This window comes from Protopterus annectens, chromosome 7.part0 (genome assembly GCF_019279795.1).
Source record: "Protopterus annectens isolate FY-2018-M chromosome 7.part0, PAN1.0, whole genome shotgun sequence".
NCBI classification, from domain to species: Eukaryota; Metazoa; Chordata; order Ceratodontiformes; family Protopteridae; genus Protopterus; species Protopterus annectens.
The window spans coordinates 109,471,819-109,498,548 of record NC_056739.1 but is presented as its reverse complement, the minus strand read 5'-3'; the positions used below and the strand labels follow the sequence as shown (position 1 = coordinate 109,498,548).

Sequence of the window (26,730 nt, the reverse complement as noted above, 5' to 3'; positions counted from 1 at the left end):
GATCATTTGAGGTCTCTCTGATCTGACTTTCAGTAATACCTTAGTCAAGAGAGGTAGTGGTGGGAAGGCAGAGACTGTCAATGCTGTCCAACTGAATGTTAGGGCGTCCACTTTCCAGACTAGGGAATGATAAGTCCTTGTGCAAAATTTCTGTAGTTGGCAATTGTTGGGGGAGGCAAATAGATCTATGTCTGGGTGTCCCCCACCTTTGAGTTATCATTGAAAATACTTGTGGGTGTAGTCTCCACTCGTGAGGATCTGCCAAATTTCTGCTTAATTCGTCTGCCAATATGTTTTCCTTTCCTGGCAGGAATTGTGCTTGCAGTTGTACTTGGAAAGTCAATGCTGTGTTCCACAAGGTCATTGCCTGTCTGCATAAAGGGTAGGAGTGTGTTCCTCCCTGTTTATGTACCACATAACTGTGGTGTTGTCTGTCCTTAGTAGTTGTCCTGGATGCAAGAGGTCCTTGAAGGCTGTCAGTGCATTTTGCACAGCTAGCATCTCCTTTTGGTTGATGTGTAGATGCATTTGTTTTGCAGACCATTTGCCCTGTATGCACTGTCCTGCCATGTGTGCTCCCCAGGCGTAGTCTGAAGAATCTGTTGTCATAGTTTGGTTTGCTGGAGGCAAGACAAAAGGAAGACCCTTGTTTATTTGACATGCTTGAGCCCACCATAGGAACTCATTTTGAAGGCAGGGAATGAGAGGTATACTTGTTTTGAGGCTGTGCCTGTGTTGAGTCCATACACTTTTCAGATACCATTGTAATTTCCTCATATGCAGCTTTGCATGTGGAATTAGTTGAATGCAGGATGCCATGAACCCCAATGCCTGCAGGATTTTCCTTGCAGTGAGCTGGTTAAAAGTTGCCATCTTTTTGAAGTATTGAGTCAGTTGTTTTTGTTTGTCTGGCGTGAGATAAGCCATCTGGGCCGTTGTATTTAAGCTGGCACCCAGGAATATTATGTCTTGTAAGGGTATTAGCTTTGACTTCTTTTTGTTTACTGTGTACCCTAGGCAACTTAGCAGCTTTGTTACAAATGCCAGATGCTGTAATAGAATGGCCTTGCTGTCCGCTTGTATCAGGCAGTCGTTCAGATATGGATAAATTTGTATTCCTCATTGTCTGCAGTATGCAATTACTGATGCCAGGCATTTCGTAAATACTCTGGGCGCAGTAGATAAGCCAAAGGGCAATGCAGAGAATTGATAATGTGTTGTACCTGCCAAAAATCTGAGGTATCTTCTGCAATCTTGTCTGATAGGGACATGCAGGTATGCCTCTTTGAGGTCCAACATTACCAGCCAAGACTCCTTGCCCAGCATGGGAAGAAGCTGCTGTAGTGTGAGCATTTTGAATTTGGGTACCTCCAAGTAAGTGTTTAGAATTGAGAGGTCTAAAATGGGTCTCCAGGCTTTGTCCTTTCTTGGTACTAGAAATAGTCTTGAGTAAAAACCTTGACCTTGCTCCTTTGTAGGTACCTTTTAAATTGCTTTCATATCCATGAGAGCTGAAATTTGCGTTTGTGCCTCTGCCCATTGGTTTGGAGGCAGATTTGGCATGCCTCTCATCCGTGGTAAAGTGTGAAAATGAAATCTGTAGCCTCAGGTAATAATATCCAGAACCCATTTGTCCTTTGTTATGATGTGCCAATTTTGTGGAAATAGAGCCAGTTTTCCTCCCAAAGGTGCTGCCAGGGCAATTTTGCTTGGCAGGCGAAGAGGGAAGTCATTGTGTTTGTTTCCTGAAGGGTTGAGATCTTTCGTCTCCACCTCTTTGAGTTGTTGTATGCCATTGTCTAGGCCTGAAAGAACCCTGTGGCTGGCCTCTGCCCCTTGGGCGTCTGTACCTACCCCTTTGGGGTCTGATGCAGGAAAGGACCAGTTTTTTTGATGGCCAGTTTCTGCTGAAACGAGGAGGTTGTACCTGTAAAAAATCTTTAACTGTCTGCATAGATTTTGCCTTTTCTTCCATTTTCTTTAAAACTTCCTCTGCTTTGACACCAAATAACACATCTTTCTGCAATGGAGCATCCAATAACTTTGCTTTGACATGTTCTGGCAAGGCTTGCTATTTTAGCCAAGCATGTCTACGTATTACAGATCCTGTGACAGCTGCTCTACATGAGGCTTCCAATGAATCAAAAACACACTGTAAGGTATGCTTTCCCACCTGTTCTGCTGCATGCAGCAAATCCTGCATCTCTTTGAAATCAGGTTGATCTGTCTGAGGGATCATTTTCTGCTTTAACTGTGCAATCAAGTACTGCTGGTATTTTAGCATGTGGAATTGGCAGTTTAAGGCCCTCATGGCCAAAGTGGCAGACTTATACACTTTCTTCCCCCATCTTTCTAATGCTCTGGAATCTCTTTCAGAAGGTAGTGGATTCTTAGCAGTAGAGGCTTTAACCCCTTTGGGACCCTGGGAAATGGTTTTGGGGTCTGCAACAGGGCTTTTATATAGAAACTTATGAGAATCAGGAAATCGGTGGTATCTGTCTATTTAGCTGGTGCAGGAGGTAAGGAATCTGGGTTTAGACTAGATTCGGTGTAAACATCATCCAAAATGTCTAAAACTAGAGGAATTGCAAGGGGTCTATGCTGTGGGAGAAGAAGAAACTCACAGAGTCTTTTCTTAGAGTCAGAGTAATCTTGGCCTTCCCAGTGGAAGTGTCCCTCATGGTGTGTAAAGTTTCCCCAAAAGAGTAGTCTTCAGGGGGGGAGACAGAGGGAATGGACTCTTCAGCATCTGAGTCTTCATAAGGAGGGAAGGAATACTCCTGGTCCTCAGAGTTAGCTGAGGAAATGGATGCTTGGTCAGAGGAAGGATAATCTTCCTCCAGTCTAGGCCTTTTGCCAGGAGGGGGTTATCAATCCTCAGCCATCTTAAGCATCTGTTTGTTAGGCATAGGGGCCTGTGGGGGGGACTGTGGACCCGGTTTCCTAACTTTTAAGGGGGTTTAAGTTTAGCATAAAACTTAATAGTGATAGTTGTCGATTCGAAGACACCTTCAGAAACCGAAGGCCTGTCCAAAATCTCCGGATCACCGTCAGGGTTGGCGTCCGAGGGGTGAGATGAAACCGGCTTCTGAGGCCCAGCTGATTCGGTCTGGGAGGCCATCAGAATTTCTAAATCTGCAGTAGTCAGGGGCTGTGTAGGCGCCTCGCTGAAAACCTGAGAACCGGCGGCAGGCCTTGCTGAGGCCTCGGTATCTGGTCTTGGTTGCCTGTCCTTATCCTTGCGTTTTTTAATCATTGCTGATGTCGGTTGCTCCGACATGCTATAATTACATTTTTTGCCAAAATAATGTCGGGCGAAATCTGCCCGACACTTGATTGTACGTTTGTTGAACCTAGCACAAAACCAACAACCAGAGACATCGTGGTCTGGGCCTAGGCAAGGAATACAATAAGAATGAAAATCCTTATGAGGTATTTGCTTCCCACAAGAAATGCAATTATTAACTTTGTCTGACATCGGTCTGAGTCAATAAAAGTTTCCCCAATGGGGTACTTAGCTTTAGAGAAGACTTTGGGCTGAAATTCTATTCGAAAATCTCAGGAGCTAGCCGACCGGCACTTGCGAACTGCTTCTGCTTCGGGCACCACGCAGCAAGAAAGACTGAAGAAAATGGCGTCGGCTGCCTCTTTTATCCCCCTGTCGCACTGACGTCAGGGAAGAAGCGACGACAACCAACGCCTGACCAAGACTTTGGGATTCGGCCAACTGCAGGACCGCCTGATGGCAGGATAACCCAAGTGTGATGACTGCAGCAGTATAACACGATGAACATCCAGCGACTGGTCTAGAACAGGCTTCGTCGACAGTTTTTGGCCTCTGATGCTTATCCTTGTCTTTGCGCTTTTTGTGTATTCCAGTCGTCGGACATTCCGACGGCATGGTATAATTGAATTTTCTACCAAAATAATGTCGGGCAAAATCAAACTGACGTTTAATAGTGCGCTTGTTAAACCTAGCATAAAACCGACAACCAGTGACGTCGTGGTCTGGGCCTAGGCATGGGATACAATAGGAATGGAAATCCTTATGAGGTATTTGCTTCCCACAAGAAATACAGTTATTAACTTTTGCGGACATCGGTCTGAGGCAAGAAAAATTTCCCCAATGGGGTACTTAGCTTTGTAGAAGACTTCGGTTCTGGATTCGGAATGAAAATCTCAGGAGACAGCCGACCGGCACTTGCGAACTGTTTTTGCTTCGGGCACCGCACGGTAAGAAAGACTGAACAAAATGGCGTCAGCTGCATTTTACATACCGCTGTTGCACTGACGTCAGAAGGGAGGCGACAGCAACCGACGCCAGACCAAGACTTTGGAACTCAGGCCGACTGGGGAACCGCCTGATGGCAGGATAACCCAAGTGTAATGACTGCAGCAGTGTAACACGATGAACATCAAAGGTCACACATTTGTTATAACTTGTTTTTTTGCTTAGTATAATGCATTCTACACAGAAAGCATACAGACATTAACATGTGGAAAGGCTCAGCCATGGGGCCTACCAGTCTACTTTTTAAGATGAATCAAGGCCTAAATGACAGCAAAGGCTGCATCAATTGAAAGAGCGTGGACTAAATCTCAACTTAAAGAACAAACTCAGCAGAGACCTTGGTATGTTTTCCAAGCCACAGCAGAGAGAAAGGTGTTTCACAGAGACACTTACAGGACACAACATGCAGTAGACAACACTGGTTAACTCATTTAACTTTTGCTGTCAAAGAGTTCAGCAAAACTTTGCCAGCGCAAGCTGTGCACAACTAAAACTGGTAAAAGCAATTTAAGTCAGACAAATACATGCAAAACTAAAAAATGTGTTTTAATCCTGGAAAAAAGAAAAACAAAGCCTACATTGGTGAATAAATTTAGGGAAATCTGAATAAGATAAATGATAATTAAAAGTCAATCACATGTGGACAAATAACTAGTAAAAACTGTACAATTAAGGTAATAAAAACAAAAAAGGCATGAAACTAGAATGATACCTGCACATACTGAAAACAAACACATGAATCAGCATGGCATGGACAGAGTAGACAAAAATCATACTGATTTTCAAGATGAACTTTACTATACATGTGTATCAATCTGCAAAGTGCCCCTGAAGTTTCCAAGACTAACCCAGCAACAGCACACTGTAAAATAAAAAATAAAACCACATACAAATTTCAACAGCAACACAATTTAGGAAACAGGAAGGTTCACAATGTACAGTAGCTTATTTGCCATACATACTACTTTTCACATTGTAAACTGTTTACTCTCAGAAGATATTTCACATTTTCAGAGGACTCGTGCTCCAATTTTTCATTTTGCATTCAGAATCTCAAATGACAATAAGACACATGACCTTCGAAAGGCAGCTCATCGGTAACAAAGCACCTCAAAGCCCATTTTGCTTCTAGCACGGATTTAGTGTTGGTTATCCTTATAGTAATGCCTGCCCCCATGGCTGAAGGGGAGTCTCGGGGCTTGTACTGCTGACTCACCTGCCGAATAATGCTCTTCACACAGATAATGGGGAGTCCTTGGTAGTTGGACCTTATGATCCACTTAAGCAGATGGTGACCAAGCACTTCAAACACCATGCAGACATCTGTGAGAGGTCATTAAGGAAAAAAAATGCACTGCTGGATCAAACACATTCTCGCAACATAAGGCACTTTAACAATTACATTAATCAGGTCCAAAAATGAACCAATATAATCTGTATCTGTGCTGTAACAGCAGAAAGTACAGCTGCATCAGGAACTTACCATAACTGTAAATATTCAAGTTACAGTTATAGTGTTGCTGTTCTGGCTCCTGTGATTCTTGCCAGTAGAAGCCTGATGGCTGGCCAAACTTTCACAGATCTTCATCTTTGCCCTTCCAGGCCTAGCAGGCTCCCTCCCTCACCAATGTCAGAACATAGTATTAAAGCAGTGTAGGCCACAGCCACTATCTGATCCTTCTTGCTAAAGCAGCTGTAGGTTTGTTCCATGAAGCCAGGGCACATTCCACCACGGAAAACCCATCCCGTATGGGGATCATAAATAGAGGAACACTAAAAATTGCCTCCTATAAGCTGTTGCTAAACCCTGAGAAGAAGGGTGCTCATCAGGTGGTAGAGATGGAGAAAGAAAATGATAAGACCATGTACCCACCTCAAACCAAGAAGCATCTCAGAACTAGAGAGAGAAGAGGGAGAGTACTGATACTTCAACAGTGAATATACACATTTAAGATTAAACAAGTTCTTAAAAAAACTGTACTTTGCTCTTCATAATTCACCACTGCAGAACTGACTATTCGAATAACTCCCTGAACTCAGAGGCTAGAGGGTGGTTGGTCTGCTGGAGAGAGAAGTCACCTGCAATATAGCCATGGAAAACTTTCCCTGGCAATACTAGTTAAGCTGCAATGCTTGGCAAAGCTGTGGTCCGAGGATGAGGGAGTTGATTCTAAGATGACCTAAGCAGACACCACCTACAGGAATGAGGTGATGGCAGCTGTGGCCCTTAAAAAAAGGGCTCTCACTAGACTGGGATACACACTATCTGCAGCAAAAATCAACACAATGAGCTATCAACTGTGAAAGGCTCTGTTTGTTGGTCTTGTTTTCCATAAATTTATTAAGGGGCTATCATAGAGTAGGGGGGTTGTCATAGTGGTTAACGTGTTTATTTCAGACACAAAGTACAAGATTTGATTTTCACCACTGAGAGCTATTGGCTAGGCTTAAAATAGCCCACAAGAACAGGCAGCGTAATACTTATGAACCCATAAATGCAATAAAAAGGTGGTCAAGGTTTTCTATATTGCCTTGTCCAGGAAGGAACTAAACTGTCTACAAAAATCTAGGGATTGTGACCCCCCCCCCCTTAAGACTGCAAAAAAAAAAAAAAAAAAAAAAAGGGACATGCACAGCCTGGCTCAACTTCTCTAAGAACTTTACCCATAAAAGACGGGTTAGTCTCAAGGGTGACATAGCTTTTCATGGTATGTCAAGGTAGGCTCCCAGCATGTCCAGCTATGTCAGGCCAACAACTGGAAGCATCACAACCTTTCACAGCTGAAAAACAGGTAAAGCTAGACAGACAGGAAACTCTTGTTTACCTTGTGTTTAAGAAAAGTACAGTTGTGTATTCTTACCATAAATGTAGATGTTAGAGTGTATTCACTGTTGCAGTCATTACATTTGGGTAATCTGCTGGCACGTTGCCCTCAGTCGGCCTGAATAAAAGTCTTGGGCCCTGCATCGGTTGCTGACCCCTCTTACATGACGTCAGGGGTATAAAACATGCAGCCAACACCATTTTAATCAGTTTTTCTTGCCCCAGATGTCAGGCACCCCCAAATGGGGAGCAAAAAAGTACAGTTTTGTACCTACCATAAATGTAGATGTTCGAGTGTTCACACTGCTGCAGTCATTACACTTGGGTTATCCTGCCGTCAGGCTGTCCTTCAGTCGGCCGGAGTTCCAAAGTCTTGGTCCGGCATCGGCTGCTGTCACTTCTTCCCTGACATCAGAGCGCCAGGGGTATACAAGATGCATCCGATGCCATGTTCTTCAGTTTTTCTTGCCCCAGATGTCTGGTGCCCCCAAGTAGGTAGGCAATACATATTGCTAATAAAAAATATACATGAAAATAAAACACAATACCTGCAAATACACCACAAAGGTTGTATAGGATAGAAATGTATATATAAGTCCAGCTAGTTCAGAGGGGATGGAGGGAGGGTAACCTGGACTGCAGCAGTGTGAACACTCTAACATCTACATTTATGGTAGGTACAAAACTGTACTATTTTCATTGTGTTACACTGCTGCAGTCATTACACTTGGGTAGAATCCCAAAGCTAAAGTTTGGTGGCTGGTCAATAAAGAGTTAGGATTGGCTATGAGGCCCTGCAGAGGCAAATCCTGCTCTGGATTTACAGTGAAGAGGCAAGTGGTAATGCTTGGTAAAGGTGTGCACTGAACTCCAAGTTGCAGCCTCCAGAATTTCCTTGGTAGGTACGCCTCTGAGAAAGGCTGTTGAAGTGGCTGTTGCCCTGGTGGAATGAGGCCTAATGTTATTTGGGACCGATTTTCCATGCTGTGTGTAGCAGTAACGAATAGTGTCCTATCCATTTGGATATAGTCTGCTTTGAGATAGCCTTGCACTGTGATCCTGCAGCATATGCTACAAACAGTTGCTCAGTTTTCCTGAAAGCTTTTGTTTTGTCCAAGTAGAAACGTAGCTGCCTGTGTATGTCTAAAGAATGCAGAAGTTTCTCCCCTTTATTCTGGGGGTTTGGATAAAAAATTGGCAAATGGATGGTTTGGTTAAGAGCCACACTAGATACCACCTTTGGCATAAAGGTAGGGTTTGTCCTTAAAGATACCCTGTCCTGATGAAAAATTATAAAAGGTTCCACTGCCATTAATGCCTGTAGCTCTGAGACTCTTCGTGCTGACGTTACCGCCAGGAGCAGAGCTGTTTTCCATGATAAAAATTTTAGATTGGCTGGCTCAAAAGGTGGCAGGGTTAGTTTTTCCAAAACAAAATTGAGATCCCAAGTTGGTATTGGTGCTCTCCGGGGCGGTCTTATGTTTTTAGCCCCTCTGAGGTACTGTTTTAGTAAGGGATGAGAGAATAAAGGAGGATCCGTGTTGTAATGTGCTGAAATGGCAGAGGCGTGGATCTTAACTGATGAGAAGGATAGGCCTTTGTCCAGCATCTCAGTTAAGTATTGTAAAAGCTGAGGAATGTTTGGAACAAGAGGGTCAAGGTTTTGAGCCTGGTTCCCGATGCAGAATCTCTTCCATTTTTCTGAGTAAGCTTTCCTGGTGCTAGGCCTCCTGGCCTCCAAAATGACATCCATAACAGCTTTAGAGAGAGGTGTTGCCTGTTTGACTAATGAATTTGCCATGCAGCCAGGTTTAGGGTTTTTTGCTGACCATGCAGGATCTGATTGTTTTGTTGAGTCAGAAGGTGTGGAATTTCAGGCAAAATCCATGGTGGGCCTTGAGCTAAGTTCCTTAAGATAGGGTACCAGTGCTGGCGTGGCCAGTCTGGAGCAATCGGGATCATCTGTGGTTTTTCTTGTCTGGCTTTTAGGAGTACCTTTGAAAGGAGAGGCAGTGGCGGGAAGGCATAAACTTTTAGGTTTTTCCAGCTGAACAAAAGAGCATCCACTTTCCATGCTTGTTTGTGATAAGCCCTTGTGCAGAATTTTTGTAGTTGGCAATTCAGTGGGGAGGCAAAAAGATCTATGTCTGGGCATCCCCATTTTTGCACTACCATGCTGAAGATTTGTGGATTCAATTTCCATTCGTGAGGGTCTATGATATTTCTGCTTAGATCGTCTGCCAGAGTATTTTTCTTTCCTGGCAGGAATTGTGCTTGCAGGTGAACTTGATACATTAGAGCTGTGTTCCACAAGGTCATGGCTTACCTGCATAGGGGATAAGAATGAGTGCCCCTTAGCTTGTTTATGTACCACATTACTGTGGTGTTGTCTGTCTTTAATAATAGTTGTCCTGGATGCAGTAGGTCCTTGAAAGCTGTTAGGGCATTTTGAACAGCCAACATCTCTTTTTGAATGATGTGAAGATGCATCTAGTCTGTGGTCCACTTGCCCTGAATGCATTTTCCTGCCATGTGTGCTCCCCAGGCGTATTCCGACGCATCTGTTGTTAGAGTCTGCCTGGCTGTGGGTAGGGTAAAAGGCTGACCCTTGTTTAGGTGACATGCCTGTGCCCACCATCGAAACTCCTGTTGTAGGCAGGGAATCATTGGTATTACTGCTTGTAAACTGTGAGAGTGTTGAGTCCAAACACTTCTTTGGTACCATTGTAATTTCTTCATATGCAGTCTGGCATATGGTATTAGTAGTATGCAGGATGCCATGAATCCCAGGGCCTGCAGAATTTTTCTTGCAGGGAGATGGGACTATTTTGTCAGTTGTTGAAAATATTGAGTTAGTTGAACTTGTTTCTCTGGCATGAGGTAAGCCATCTGGGCCATTGTATTTAAGCTGGCACCCAGGAATATAATCTGTTGTGAGGGCACTAGTTTTGACTTCTTTTTGTTTACTGTGTACCCTAGAGAAATTAGCAACCTTTTTACAAATGCTGTAGAAGAATGTCCTTTGTCTCTGCTTGAATGAGGCAGTCGTCCAGGTATGGATATATTTGAATTCCTTTTTGTCTGCAAAATGCAATTACTGGTGCCAGGCACTTTGTGAAGACCCTGGGCGCAGTAGATAGGCCAAAGGGCAGGGCAGAGAATTGGTAGTGCATTGTACCAGCTTTGAATCTGAGATATCTTCTGCAATTTTCTCTGATAGGGACATGCAGGTATGCCTCTGAGGTCCAGAGCAACAAGCCAAGCCTTCTTGTCCAGCATGGGTAGAAGCTGCTGTAATGTCAACATTTTGAATTTCAGAATATCCAGGTAAGTATTTAGAAATGAAAGGTCTAGTATGGGCCTCCAGGCCTTGTCCTTTCTGGGGACCAGGAAGAGTCTTGAGTAAAATCCTTGTCCTTGTTCCTGTTGTGGTACTTTTTGAATAGCTCTCATGTCCATGAGGGTTGAAATTTGTTTTTGTGCCTCTGCTCATTGATTTTGTGGCAGGTCTGGCATACCTTTTAGCCCTGGTAAAGTATGAAAGTGGAACCTGTAACCTTGAGACGCAATATTCAGAACCCATTTGTCTTGGGTGATTGTTTGCCAGTTTTGAGAAAAAAGTGCTAGTTTTTCCCCTAAGGGGGCTTCCAAAAGGGAGGTGCTTGGTGTACGAAAGGGAAAGTCACTCTGTTTTCTGTAAGGTTGATACTTGTCCTCACCTCCTTTTGGGGTTGAGGGTGCCCCGCTGTCATTGTCTGTTTGAGCCTTGGGGTTGAAATCTGCCTCTTGGGCGTCTGTATCTGCCTCTCTGTGGCCTGTCTGACACTGGAAAGGACCAATTCTTTGTTGGCCAATTTATGCTAAATCGAGGTGGCTGTACCTGTAAGAAATCCTTGACTGTTTGCATAGATTTAGCTTTATCCTCCATTTTCTTTAACACCTCTTCTGCCTTAACACCAAACAAGGTATCATGCTGTAAAGGAGCCTCCAATAATTTTGCCTTAACATGATCAGGTAAACTCTGTTCTTTTAACCAAGCATGTCTTCGAATCACAGAACCTGTAACTGCGGCTCTACAAGAGGCTTCTAAAGAATCAAAACCGCATTGTAGAGCATGTTTTCCCACCTGTTCAACTGCATGCAATAAATCCTGCATTTCTTTACAATCAGGATCTTCTGAGCTTGCAAGCATTTTCTGTTTTAACTGAGCCATTAAATATTGTTGGTACTTAAGCATGTGAAACTGGTAATTTAAAGCTCTTACTGCTAAAGTTGCAGAAGTGTATACTTTCTTCCCCCATCTATCCAAAGCTCTGGAATCTCTGTCAGAGGGTACTGGATTTTTTGCAATGGAAGCCTTAACCCCTTTTGGACTCTGCAAAATAGTTTCTGTATCAGCCGAAGGGTTTTTATAAAGAAACTTGTGAGAGTCAGGGACTCTATAATATCTATCTGGCTTGGCTGGTGCAGGGGCAAAGAATCAGGAGATAAGCTGGATTCAGAGAACACATCATCCACAATATCTAGCACAGGCAGAATAGCCAAGGGCCTGTGCTGAGGCAATAAAAGGAAATCCCGGAGCCCTTTCTTGGATTATGAGTAATCCTGACTTTCCCAATGGAAATGCTCCCTCATGGTATGTAAAGTTTCCCCAAAAGAATAATATTCAGGAGGAGAGGCTGAAGGGATAGATTCTTCAGCATCAGAGTCCTCAAAGGGGGGTAGAGAATATCCCTGGTCTGAAGAGGAATCAGAGGAAATGGAAACCTGATCAGAGTCTGTATCCTGCCTAGGCCTTTTCTCAGGAGGGGGGGATGGGAACCCCTGATTAGAGTAATGAGGTCTTCGGCCATTTTAAGCATCTGTTTCTTAGGCATGGAGGACTGTCCAGGAGAATGCTATACTTGTTTCTTGACCTTTAATGGTACTTTTGTCTTGGCTGTTGTTTTAATGGTAAGTTGTGAAGGTCTGAAAACACCCTCAGAAGCCGATGCCTGCTCCGGACCCATCTGAAGGATTAGTTTCCGTAGGCCCAATACCTTGAGTTTCCTGAGGCCTAGTTGTCTCCACGTGGGAGTCGGAGGCAACCTGTGGCTCTGAGGTAGCGGGTGTCAGGAGCTGCGAAAGTGCCTCACTGAGAACCGGAGACAGGTGTAGAAGAGGTTTCATCGGTTTTGGACCTCGGATGCCTGTCTTTATCCTTGTCCTTGCATTTTTTCGGTATTGTGGTCGTCGGCTGATCCAACGGCATAGTATAATTGAACCTTCGGCCAAAGTAGTGAAAAGCAAAATCAAAACGTCTTTTTATAGTGCGTTTGTTAAATCTAGCACAAAACCGAAAACTAGTGACGTCGTGATCAGGGCCTAGGCATGGAATACAGTAAGAGTGGAAGTCCTTATGAGGTATTTGCTTCCCACAAGAAATACAATTATTAACTTTTTCTGACATCGGTCTGAGGCAAGAAGAAAGTTTCCCCAACGGGGTACTTGGCTTTATTGAAGACTTCGGATCTGAAATTCGACTTCGAAAATCTCAGGAGTCAGCCGACCGGCACTTGCAAGCTGCTTCTGCTTCGGGCACCGCGCGGCAAGAAAGACTGAAGAAAATGGCGTCAGATGCATCTTATATACCGCTGGAGCTCTGACGTCAGGGAAGAGCCGACAGCAACAGACACCGGACCAAAACTTTGAAACTCAGGCCAACTGTGGGACCGCCTGACTGCAGGATAACCCAAGTTTAATGACTGCAGCAGTGTAACACGATGATCATCGTATAAACAGTAAATATATATAAATGCACCTTAGAAACATAAAATGTACCTTCAACTAAAAGCAAATACACCACAAAGGCTTTTGAGTACAGTGAAGGAAAGAAAAGGTATAGAATGAGAGATGGTGGGTGGGTAACCCGGACTGCAACAGTGAATACACTCGAACATCTACATTTATGGTAAGTGTACACAACTGTACTATGTTCTTCGTGTTTCACTGCTGCAGTCATTACATTTGGGTAGAATACCAAAGCTATGGATGGGAGGATGGAGGCATTAGGGGCAGCTATAAGGCCCTGCAAGACTGCAGTGGCAAAGCCTGCCCTGGATTTAGAGATGAGAGGTAAATGGTAATGCTTTGTGAATGTATGAACAGAGCTCCAAGTAGCAGCTTCTAGAATGTCTTTGGTAGGGACCCCTCTGAGAAAAGATGCTGAAGTAGAGGCAGCCCTGGTGGAATGGGACCTGATCCCCTTTGGCACAGGTTTTCCATGGTGCAAATAGCAGAAACAAATGCAGTGGCTTATCCATTTAGAAAAAGTCTGCTTTGATATAGCCTTCCCCTCTGATCCTGCAGCAAATGTTACCAGTAGTGGCTCAGACTTTGAGATTTTGTTCTGTTCAAGTAGAATCTTAGTTGTCTGTGTACATCCAATGAATGCAGAATCCGCTCCCCCTTGTTCTGCAGATTTAGGAATAAAGTTGGCAGGTGAATGGTTTGGTTAAGAGCCACACTGGATACCACCTTAGGCATAAAGGAAGGATTGGTCCTGAGGGCCACCCTGTCCAGGTACAATATAATGAAAGGCTCCACTGCCATGAGAGCTTGTAGTTCTGAAACCTTTCTAGCTGACGTGACTGCATAAAGAAAACCTGTCTTCCAAGAAAGAAATTTTATATCCGCAGTAGCTGCTGGTTCAAAAGGAGGTAGGGTGAGTTTTTCCAGCACAAAATTGAGGTCCCATGCGGGAGTTGGCGCTCTCCTGAGAGGCCTTAATTTTTTGGCTCCTCTGAGATACTGTTTTAGCAGTGGATGAGAAAAGAGAGTAGGCTCTGTGTTGTAATGAGCCGAGATGGCAGAGGCATGGATTTTTATTGAAGAAAAAGATAGGCCCTTGTCAAGCATCTCAGTTAAGTATTGTAAAATCTGAGGAATATTGGGCTTTGCTGTGTCTATTCCCTGTGCTTGGTTCCAAGCACATAATCTCTTCCCTTTATCAGCATAAGATTTTCTAGTACTAGGCCTTCTGGCTTCCAAAATGACATCCATCACAGATTTACTGAGAGATGTGGTTTGAATAATTAGTTGATTAGCCATGCTGCAAGATTCAGAGTTTGGAGCAGAGTGTGCCGAATTTGATAGTTCTGCTGAGACAGTTGGTGATGTGTTTGAGGCAAGTACCACGGAGGAAGGTGTGACATATTCCTTAGAAGCAGATACCAGTGTTGGTGAGGCCAGTCCAGAGCAATTAAAAACATTTTTGTTTTTTCCTAAGACCGTGGAGAGTGGAGGCAGAGGGGAAAAGGCATAGACTGATAGGTTTTTCCAGCTGAAGGATACAGCATCCACTTTCCATGCTTTTTTGTGACGAGTTCTCGTGCAGAATTTGTCCAACTAACAGTTTTTTGGGAGAGGCAAATAGATCTATGTCTGGGCTTCCCCATTTCTGTGTTAACATGTTGATTTGTGGATCCAGTTTCCATTCGTGCGGGTCCTAAGATTTCTGCTTAGGTAGTCTGCCAGAGTATTTTGCTTTCCTGGCAGGAATTGAGCTTGAAGATGTATTTGATAAGTTAAGGCTGTGTTCCACAAGGCCATGGCTAGTTTGCAAAGGGGGTAGGAATGGGTACCCCCCCTTCTTGTTTATGTACCACATAACTGTGGTGTTGTCCGTCTTTATCAGTAGTTGTCCTGGATGAAGTCCTTGAAGACTGTCCGAGCATTCTGAACAGCTAGCACTTCTTTCTGGTTGATATGCAGATGCATTTGGTTTAGGCTCCATTTTCCCTGAATGCATCTCAGTGCCAGGTGCCCCCCCCAAGCATAGTCTGATGCGTCTGTAGTTAGTGTTTGGGTGGCAGGCGGTAGAGTGAATGACAGTCCCTTGTTTTGGTGACATGTCTCTGCCCACCAAAGAAACTCCTGTTGTAGGCAGGGAATGAGAGGGATCATTGTTTCCAGGCTGTGACAATGTTGACTCCATAAACTTTTTAGATACCATTGAAGTTTCCTCATATTCAGTCTCGCATATGGAATTAGTAGAATGCAGGATGCCATGAACCCAAAGCCTGCAGAATTTGTCTAGCAGATAACTGGGTTTTTGTTGCAATTTGTTTGAGGTATGTTGTCAATTGCAGTTGTTTGTCTGGCGCGAGGTAAGCCATCTGGGCAGTTGTATTCAAGCTTGCACCCAGGAATGTAATTATTTGAGAGGGTACCAGTTGTGATTTCTTTTCGTTTATGGTGTACCCTAGGCATGCTAGGAGCCTTTTTACAAATGCCAGATGTTGAAGAAGAGTGTCCTTGTCCTCTGCCTGAATGAGACAATCGTCCAGATAAGGATAAATTTGAATGTTTCTTTGTCTGCAGAATACAATTACTGGTGTCAGCCTCTTTGTAAAGACCCTGGGTGCAGTAGATAAGCCAAAGGGCAGTGCAGAGAATTGGTAATGCAAAAAGCCTGCTTTGAAGCGGAGGTATCTTCTGCAAGATTCCCTTATTGGGATATGCAGGTATGCCTCTTAAGTCTAGAGTTACTAACCAAGCATTCTTGCCTAGCACAGGCAGTAGCTGTTGTAAAGTCAGCATTTTGAATTTTGGAATGTCCAGGAACGTGTTCAGAATCGACAAGTCCAGTATTGGAAGCCATGAACTGTCTTTTCTGGGTACCAGGAAAAGTCTTGAATAAAATCCTTGCCCTTTTTCCTTTTCTGGTACCGGTTGAATAGCCCCCATATCCATGAGGGACCAGACTTGTTTCTGTGCCTCTGCCCACTGGTTTTGTGGCAGATCCGGCCATCCGTTTGGAATTGGCAAAGTACGGAAATGAAATCTGTACCCCTGGAATACTATGTTTAATACCCACTTGTCCTGAATAATTAACTGCCAATTTTGAGCATGAAGTGCTAGTTTTCCCCCCCAAGGGGGCTGCCAAAAGATAAGTGCTTGGAGATGGTAGAGGAAAGTCATTGAGACTGCTTACTGTAGGGTTGTGCTTTGTTACCTCCAGATTTGGAGGTGGAGGCACCCCATTGCTTTGACCTGTAAGATCCCTGTGAATGACATCTGGAGCCTTTTGAGCCTGGGTTTGCCCTGAATGGCTCTGCTGGACACAGGAAAGGACCAATTTTTAGTAGGCCAGTGCCTACTGAACCTGGGTGGCTGCACTTGCAAAAAATCTTTTACAGTTTGCATAGATTTTGCTTTGTCTTCCATTTTCTTTAAAACCTCTTCTGCCTTATTACCAGAGTATCATGCTGTAAAGGGGCATCCAACAATTTAGCTTTAACATGATCAGGCAGATTTTGCTCCTTGAGCCAGGCATGCCTTCTTATCACAGATCCAATAACGGCGGCCCTACAAGAGGCCTCCAAGGAATCAAAACCACATTGCAAAGTATGCTTTCCAACCTGTTCTGCTGCATGCAATAAATCCTTTAACTCTACTTTCCACACAATCAGAAATCATCATAATTTTCTGTTTCAGTAAGCCCATACCATACTGTTGATATTTAAGCATATGAGACTGGCAGTTTAATGCCCTGCTTGCCAAGGTTGCAGACATATAAACCTTCTTACCCCATCTATCCAGCGCCCCGGAATCTCTATCAGAAGGGGTAGGATTTGTGGCTGTAGAAGCCTTAACACCCTTGGGGCCCTGAGAAATGGTCTCAGGATCAACAGCTGGATTTTTGAAAAGATATTTGTGGGAGTCAGGAACCCTGTAATATCGGTCTGGCTTACGAGGAGCCGGAGGCAAGGAATCAGGAGCCATGCTTGATTCCGAGAACACCATCTACAATGTCTAATACAAGAGGTATTGCCAAAGGCCTATGCTGAGGTAGGAGGAGGAAACCCCAAAGCCTCTTTTTTGATTCAGGAAAGTCCCGACTCTCCCAGTAAAAATGTTCCCTTAAAGTACGCAAAGTCTCTCCATAAGAGTAATCCTCAGGAGGAGATGCAGATGGGATGGATTCCTCTGCATCAGAATACTCATAAGGTGGAACAGAAAATTCCTGATCAGAAGCGGAATCAGAAGAAATGGAAACCTGATCTGAAGATTCATAATCAGTGCTTTGCCTAGGCCTCTTAGCAGGGGGGGGGGGGGCGGTGGGAACCCCTGATCAAGGTAATTAAATCCTCAGCCATTTTGATCATTTGTTTTTTAGGCATAGGGGCCTGAGCCTGCGGCTCATGCGTCGTTTTTTTAGACACAGAAGTTGTTTTTGACCTTGTTTTTGTTGATGGTGTCGGTTTAATATAAAAATGTTGAGGCCTGAAAACACCCTCAGAAGCCAGTGCCTGCTCAGCGGCTCCAGATCCATCCAAGGGAGAGACATCCGCAGGTTCAATACTTTGCGAATCTCGCGGCATACCGGACTCTGAATGGGTCTAGGTAGAGGCCTGTGACTCAAACGTAGTGGGTATCAGGGGCTGCGAAAGCGCCTCAATTAGTAACGGCAAACCGGCGACTGGCTTAGGAGATGCTTTGTCAACGGTTTTGGACCTCAACGGTCTTTTTCCTTGAGGTTTTTGTGAACTTCGGTAGTCGGATTGCTAACAGACAGCATTTCAGGGTAGTTAAATCTTGAACCAAAGTAGTTAGAAGCAAAAATATACCGACGCTTAGTGCGTTGGTTAAATTTAGCATAGGCACGTTATGGTCAGGGCCTAGGCAAGGAATACAGTACAAATGAAAATCCTTATGAGGTATTTGCTTCCCACAAATAATGCAATTATTAACTTTTACTGACATCGGTAAGGAGTAAGAAAAAGTTTCCCCAACGGGGTACTTAGCTTTAGTTTGAAGACTTCGGTTCTGAAACTCGAAAATGAAAATTTCAGGAGTCGGCCGACCGGCAGTTGCAAATTGCTTCTGCTTCGGCCACCGTGCGGCAAAAAAGACGGATTAAAATGGCATCAGCTGCATATTTTATACCCCTGACAACCTGACGTCATGGAACAGGAGTCAGCAACCGATGCAGGACCCAAGACTTTGTTATTCAGGTCGACTGAGGGCAACCTGCCAGCAGATTAACCAAATGTAATGACTGCCACAGTGAAAGACGAAGAACATGGAAGTACCTACAACACTAAACAACTCCCCCCCCCCCCATATGCGAAAAATGAACGGATCAACAGCAGAAGACGGAAATTAAATTTGAGCGCCAGAGGATGTCATCAAGATCACAGGAGGAGAATTATAAGCAAGCTGCTCAAATGATTTTGTTGGAGAGCCAAAAATAAGAAGTTATGTACCTACCATAACGTTCCATGTTAGTTGTCTTCTCTCGCCTTCTTTCTTGCTTGATGGGTTCGGAGCCGATCCCTCGGCTCCGACTCGGCACTTGCTTTAGCTCGAGAACTCCTTTTACCAGCTCGAGGCAGCCCCATATCCCATGATGCAAGGCAGGAAGTACCCAGATCTCGTTTGTTGACAAAAGGGCAATAACACCAAGCATAAACAATACTTCCCAAAGGAAGAAGAAACTTACAAATGGAAAAAGGACCAGATCTGAATGGTCTTTAGCATTATAGTTTCTTATACAAGGTCTGTCCAGGCCAGGGAAGGAGGGAGGGTCAAGAAAGAAGGCGAGAAGACAACTAACATGGAGCGTTATGGTAGGTACATAACTTAATGTTAAGTTGTCAATCTCGCCTTCATTCTTGCTTGATGGGACCGGCCCCTAGCACCTCTATCCTGGGTGGCTCAATGGAACAAACTCTTGAGGACTGTAGAGCCAAAACTGGCTCTGTCCCTGGAGGCCAAGTCCAATTTGTAATGGGAAACAAAAGTGTGAGGAGTGGCCCAAGTGGCGCTGCACAAATAGTGTCTAAAGGCAGTCTAGCTTGAAAAGCTGTAGAAGTAGCTAAACTCCTAGTTGAATGTGCTTTAGGTTTTGAGCACAGCTGTTTTCCCCTGATCGTATAAATTTCAGTGATGACCGAAGAAAGCCATCTGGACAAAGTCACTTTAGAAACAGGAAGGCCTTTTATTATCTGCATAGGAAACAAAAAGTTGATCATATTTTCTAAATTTTTTGTTCTGTCCAAATAATATCTAAGCTGACGGTGAACGCCAAGATAATGTAGCTTTTGTTCAGCTCTATCTGAATAGTTAGGAAAAATACAGGAGATCAATAGATTGATTCAGATTGTTTTTCAAGCGACCTTAGGTAAAAGGATGGATTAGTTCTCAAAGATACTCTGTCTTTGTGAAAAATCAAATAGGGGTCGAACCAAAGAGCATGAAGTTCAGACACCCTCCTGGCAGATGTAATAGCCACAAGGAATAAAGTTTTCCAAGAAAGATATTTCAGGAACAAGAAACAGCTGGCTCGAGGGGAAGAATCAAGGATGTCAGCACTAAATTTAAATCCCACTGAGGAGGAGGATTCCTGATTGGAGGCTTTAGTAGGAAAATTCCTTTCAAAAGGCCCTGCAGAGCCTATGGGACATAATATTATGATCTGCTATCCCGACATGAAAATTGTTACTAACCAAGCATTCTTGCCTAGCACAGGCAGTAGCTGTTGTAAAGTCAGCATTTTGAATTTTGGAATGTCCAGGAACGTGTTCAGAATCGACAAGTCCAGTATTGGAAGCCATGAACTGTCTTTTCTGGGTACCAGGAAAAGTCTTGAATAAAATCCTTGCCCTTTTTCCTTTTCTGGTACCGGTTGAATAGCCCCCATATCCATGAGGGACTAGACTTGTTTCTGTGCCTCTGCCCACTGGTTTTGTGGCAGATCCGGCCATCCGTTTGGAATTGGCAAAGTACGGAAATGAAATCTGTACCCCTGGAATACTATGTTTAATACCCACTTGTCCTGAATAATTAACTGCCAATTTTGAGCATGAAGTGCTAGTTTTCCCCCCCAAGGGGGCTGCCAAAAGATAAGTGCTTGGAGATGGTAGAGGAAAGTCATTGAGACTGCTTACTGTAGGGTTGTGCTTTGTTACCTCCAGATTTGGAGGTGGAGGCACCCCATTGCTTTGACCTGTAAGATCCCTGTGAATGACATCTGGAGCCTTTTGAGCGCCTGGGTTTGCCTGAGTGGCTCTGCTGGACACAGGAAAGGACCAATTTTTAGTAGGCCAGTGCCTACTGAACCTGGGTGGCTGCACTTGCAAAAAATCTTTTACAGTTTGCATAGATTTTGCTTTGTCTTCCATTTTCTTTAAAACCTCTTCTGCCTTATTACCAGAGTATCATGCTGTAAAGGGGCATCCAACAATTTAGCTTTAACATGATCAGGCAGATTTTGCTCCTTGAGCCAGGCATGCCTTCTTATCACAGATCCAATAACGGCGGCCCTACAAGAGGCCTCCAAGGAATCAAAACCACATTGCAAAGTATGCTTTCCAACCTGTTCTGCTGCATGCAATAAATCCTTTAACTCTACCTTCCACACAATCAGAAATCATCATAATTTTCTGTTTCAGTAAGCCCATACCATACTGTTGATATTTAAGCATATGAGACTGGCAGTTTAAAGCCCTGCTTGCCAAGGTTGCAGACATATAAACCTTCTTACCCCATCTATCCAGCGCCCTGGAATCTCTATCAGAAGGGGTAGGATTTGTGGCTGTAGAAGCCTTAACACCCTTGGGGCCCTGAGAAATGGTCTCAGGATCAACAGCTGGATTTTTGAAAAGATATTTGTGGGAGTCAGGAACCCTGTAATATCGGTCTGGCTTACGAGGAGCCGGAGGCAAGGAATCAGGAGCCATGCTTGATTCCGAGAACACCATCTACAATGTCTAATACAGGAGGTATTGCCAAAGGCCTATGCTGAGGTAGGAGGAGGAAACCCCAAAGCCTCTTTTTTGATTCAGGAAAGTCCCGACTCTCCCAGTGAAAATGTTCCCTTAAAGTACGCAAAGTCTCTCCATAAGAGTAATCCTCAGGAGGAGATGCAGATGGGATGGATTCCTCTGCATCAGAATACTCATAAGGTGGAACAGAAAATTCCTGATCAGAAGCAGAATCAGAAGAAATGGAAACCTGATCTGAAGATTCATAATCAGTGCTTTGCCTAGGCCTCTTAGCAGGGGCGGTGGGAACCCCTGATCAAGGTAATTAAATCCTCAGCCATTTTGATCATTTGTTTTTTAGGCATAGGGGCCTGAGCCTGTGGCTCATGCGTCGGTTTTTTAGACACAGAAGTTGTTTTTGACCTTGTTTTTGTTGATGGTGTCGGTTTAATATAAAAATGTTGAGGCCTGAAAACACCCTTAGAAGCCAGTGCCTGCTCAGCGGCTCCAGATCCATCCAAGGGAGAGACATCCGCAGGTTCAATACTTTGCGAATCTCGCGGCATACCGGACTCTGAATGGGTCTAGGTAGAGGCCTGTGACTCAAACGTAGTGGGTATCAGGGGCTGACGCCTCAATTAGTAACGGCAAACCGCAACTGGCTTAGGAGATGCTTTGTCAGCGGTTTTGGACCTCAGCGGTCTTTTCCTTGAGGTTTTTGTGAACTTCGGTAGTCGGATTGCTAACAGACAGCATTTCAGGGTAGTTAAATCTTGAACCAAAGTAGTTAGAAGCAAAAATATACCGACGCTTAGTGCGTTGGTTAAATTTAGCATAGCACGTTATGGTCAGGGCCTAGGCAAAGAATTCAGTCGATATCAAAATCCTTATGAGGTATTTGCTTCCCACAAATAATGCAATTATTAACTTTTACTGACATCGGTAAGGAGTAAGAAAAAGTTTCCCCAACGGGGTACTTAGCTTTAGTTTGAAGACTTCGGTTCTGAAACTCGAAATGAAAATTTCAGGAGTCGGCCGACCGGCAGTTGCAAATTGCTTCTGCTTCCACCGCGGCAAAAAGGCGGATTAAAATGGCGTCAGCTGCATATTTATACCCTGACAACCTGACGTCATGGAACAGGAGTCAGCAACCGATGCAGGACCCAAGACTTTGTTATTCAGGTCGACTGAGGGCAACCTGCCAGCAGATTAACCAAATGTAATGACTGCCACAGTGAAAGACGAAGAACATGGAAGTACCTACAACACTAAACAACCCCCCCCCCCATATGCGAAAAATGAACGGATCAACAGCAGAAGACGGAAATTAAATTTGAGCGCCAGAGGATGTCATCAAGATCACAGGAGGAGAATTATAAGCAAGCTGCTCAAATGATTTTGTTGGAGAGCCAAAAAATAAATTCTAAGCTAAATGCATATGTGGAAATTTCAGCTAAATATAGAAAGGAGGTGGAGGCTGCCTTGCCCGGACAACACTGTTGACATCTTGTTCCAAAAAGGAAATGCTGCCCTGAAGGATAAGCTAACAGACCACAAAATCCAACTTAAAATATTTGATTGAGACAAAAACAAACTCAGAGGACAGTTCCTTAAGACAGAATATCTAGGGAATAGTGGTACCCGAGACAGTGGAGGGAGTAAACAGCCTGTACTTTGTAATTTTAGTAAAGACTGAGCAGAAGCAAATAATTTTGGGCAGGCCAGCTAACAAATCTGGAGGTAAGCCCTACAGATACTGTAATTGGGATGGAAACATATGCCTTGAAAGAGGATACTCACTACAGGATTTGGAAGCCTTAACATAGGTAAAAAAAAAAAAAAAAGAGTTAAGTACTTACCATAACTGGGAATCTGTGCTATCCAGTGTCATTAATCACGGATGGTCTTAGGATCACACATCGGATCCAAGCTGGCAACTAAGAAGATACCCCCTGAGCTGAAGGCCCTCCCTTCCCAAGATCCCTAGCTACCCACAACCATGAGATAGTATCCTTTTACTATGTGGCAAACTCTAAGGGATACCTCTCTCACTAACTCCCCATATTCCACCACGAAGGGGGAAGGAGGGTGGGAATGTGATGAATGACACAGGATAGCACAGATTCCAAGTTATGGTAAGTACAAAACTCTTTATCTGATGCTGTCCGTGTCATTGATCACGGATGGGTCACAGTCCCCAGCTACAAACAATCCTGGGAAGTATCATGGAAGGATATGCCAGAGCACAGAAGAACCAAGGGAAGCCCTGCTCCTGGACACAAAGTCTAACTTGTAAAGAGCAACAAAGGTATGGGGATTAGACCAAGTAGCACCAGCACAAATACTGTCCAAAGATAGTTTAGCCAAGAAGACATTGCTACCGATCTAGCAGAGTGAGCTTTGACTGGTCCAGAGAGCTCCAGGTGTCTGCTTTCAAGTAAGTAAGAAATACAAATTGGCAATTTAACAAGAAAACATACACAGTGGAAACTGCTTGCCGTCTCCAAACCTGAGAAAAGGCAAGAAAAAGCTGATCAGACTTTCAAAATATTTCTGTTGGCTTGAGATAAAAACATAGCAGTTGAACATCCAAACAATGCAACTGATATTCTCCTTTAATGGAAAAATTAGGAAAGAACACAGAAGATAAATCAACTGATTAAGATTCTCCTCCAAAGCTACCTTAGGAACAAAGGAAGGACTGGTCCTGAGAAAGACCCTATCCTTATGGAATACCAAGAAATGAGGCTTTATACACATCCTGCTATTTGGAGACCCTCTTGGCTGAAGTAATCGCCACCAGAAAGGCCATCTTCCAAAAAACAAATTTAAGGTCACAGGTAGCCGCAGGCTCAAAAGGTTTCTGCGTCAAAGACTCCTGCACCAGAGTGAGATCCCAAGGAGGGGTGGGATCCTTAACAGGGTGTCGGAGCAGAAAGATCCCTTTAAGGAAGACCTTACAAAGCTTAGAAGAAAAGATAAGACTCTCACCCAAATGGAAGTTGGAGATTGTGGCCAGCTGGAGATGAATTGCACAAAAACTAGTCCCCTGTTGAAACAGAGAGGCTAGGAGAGTACAGTTGTGTAAACTTACCATAAATGTAGATGTTGGGAGTGTATTCACTGTTGCAGTCATTACATTTGTATTATCTGCCTGCAAGTAGCCCTCAGCCGGCCTGAATATCTTGGGGTCCTGCGTCAGATGCCGGCCTCTTCTTCCATGACGTCAGGGGTAGAAAACATGCAGCCGACGCCATTACATCAGCTTTTCTTGGCCCAGATGTCAGGTGCCCCCCATAATGGAAAGCAATTATATCTTAGGATACACCTCCAAAAAAAAGCAAATACACCAGAAAGCTGAAATACACAAAACAAGAAGAAAAGTATAGCCAAGAGAAATCGGGGGGCTGGAGGGAGGGTAACCAGGACTGCAACAGTGAATACACTTGAACATCTACATTTATGGTAAGTATACACAACTGTACTTATGTTCTTCATGTTTTACTGTTGCAGTCATTACATTTGGGTTGATTCCCAAAGCTAAGGAAGGGAGGAGGAAGTTAGAGAGCATTAGGACCAGCTATTAAGCTCTGCAAAAAGTACAGTTGTGTACACTTACCATAAATGTAGATGTTTCGAGTGTATTCACTGTCATCACATTTGGATTATCTGCTTGCAGTAGCGTCTCAGTCGGCCTGATTATCAAAGTCTTGGGTCCTGCGTCGGTTGCTGTCTCTTCCGTGACGTCAGGGGTACAAAACATGTAGCAGATGCCATTACATCAGTTTTTCTTGCCCCAGATGTCAGGTCCCCCCCTAATGGGGAGCAATTACATATATAAATATACAAGGACATACCTTTAACAAAAAAGCAAATACACCAAAAAGCTTTTAAGCATAGAAAGGAAAGTAGAGGTATACGCAAAAAAAGTCAGGGGGCTGGAGGGAGGGCAACAAGGACTGCAACAGTGAATACATCTAACATCAACATTCATGGTAAGTGAACACAACTGTACTATGTTCTTCATGTTTCATTGTTGCAGTCATCACATTTGGGTGGATTCCCAAAGCTGAGGTTGGGAGGAGGAAATTAGATAGCATTACGACCAGCTAGAAGGCCCTGCAAGACCGCAGTGGCAAAGCCAGCTCTGGATTTAGAGAAAATTGGCAAATGATAATGCCTGGTGAAAGTATGTACAGAACTCCAGGTAGCAGCTTCTAGGATGTCCCTGGTAGCGACGCCTCTTGAGAAAGACTGTAGAGGTAGATGCAGCCCTGGTTGAGTGGGGTCTTGTTCCCCTGTGGAATAGGTATTCCATGGTGCTTATAGCAGAAATGAATGCAAAGGCCTACCCATTTAGAAATGGTTTGCTTTGAAATAAGCCTTCCCCTGTGCCTCTGCAGCAAATGCCACCAGTAGTTGTTCAGATTTCCTTTGAGGTTTAGTCCTGTCCAAGTAGAATCTAAGTTGTCTGTGCACATCTAAGGAGTGCAGCATTCGTGCCCCTTTGTTCTGTGGATTAAGAAAGAAGGCTGGCAAATGAATGGACTGATTAAGAGCCACACTGGATACCACCTTGGGCATGAAGGATGGAATGGTTCTGAGGGACAGCCTGTCAGCATGAAAGATGATGAAAGGCTCCACTGCCATAAGGGCCTGTAATTCAGATACCCTTCTTGCTGAAGGGATTGCTAAAAGGAAAGCTGTTTTCCAAGAAATAAATTTTAAATCTGCAGTAGCAGCTGGCTTAAAAGGAGGAAGAGTGAGTTTCTCCAAGACAAAGTTAAGGTCCCAGGCTGGGGTTGGAGCTCTCCTGGCTGGTCTGAAATTTTTCGCCCCTCTGAGGAACTGCATGAGCAGTGGATGAGAGAAGAGGGAAGGATCTGTGTTATGAGCTGAAATGGCTGAGGCGTGAATTTTGACAGAAGAAAAAGACAGGCCCTTGTGAAGCATCTTAGTTAAGTATTGTAAAACCTGAGGTAAATTTGGTGCTGCTGTGCTCATCCCTTGAGACTGGTTCCAGGCACACAATCTTTTCAATTTTTCCGCATATGATTTTCTAGTACTAGGCCTCCTTGCCTCTAAAATGATATCCATCACTGGTTTACTGAGGGATGGTAAAGGAGAGATTAGATAATTAGCCAGGCTGCTAGGTTCAGTGTTTGAAGCTGAGGGTGCAGTATTTGGTTCTCCTGCTGAGACAACAGGGAAGGAGTCTGAGGCAGGTGCCATAGGGCCAACAGTGACACACTGCACAAGAGGAGGTACCAGTGTTGGCGTGGCCAGTCTGGGGTGATCAAAACGGTCCTTGGTTTGTCCTGTTTGATCTTTAGTAGTACTTTGAAGAGCAGAGGCAGGGGAGGGAAGGCATAAACTGATAGGTTTTTCCAGCTGAAGGACAGAGCATCCACTTTCCAAGCTTGCTTGTGAGGAGTCCTTGTGCATAATTTGTCCAATTGCTAGTTCTGGGAGGAGGCAAACAGGTCTACATCTGGGCTCCCCATCTGCTTGTCAACATGTTGAAAATCCTTGGTTCCAGTTTCCACTCATGTGGGTCCATGAGGTTTCTGCTTAGTCTGTCTGCCAGTGTATTTAATTTCCCTGGCAGGAATTGAGCTTGTAAATGCACTTGATAGCTCAAGGCTGTGTTCCACAATGCCATGGCTAGTCTGCAGAGAGGGTAAAATGTGTCCCCCCTTGCTTGGTTATGTACCACATAACAGTGGTGGTGTCCGTCTTTACCATTAGTTGTCCTGGAAGAAGGTGGTCCTTGAAGGCTGTCAGAGCATTCTGTACAGCTAACATTTCTTTTTGATTGATAAGAGTATAAGGAGATGAGGCGCATGGCAAAGACAGAGGTGGCGAAG

General features: G+C 44.2%; 1 protein-coding gene across 3 annotated transcripts in view; it reads right to left on the bottom strand.

Moving 5' to 3' along the window:
- Positions 1-26,730, bottom strand: part of LOC122806267 (SRSF protein kinase 1-like) — a 1,654,485-nt gene that overhangs the window by 788,206 nt on the left and 839,549 nt on the right. For all 3 annotated transcript variants that reach the window (XM_044076540.1, XM_044076542.1, XM_044076541.1), the window contains exon 6: positions 5,508-5,614. In XM_044076540.1, coding sequence (XP_043932475.1) covers positions 5,508-5,614 — 107 coding nt within the window. The remainder of the gene's footprint in view (positions 1-5,507; positions 5,615-26,730) is intronic.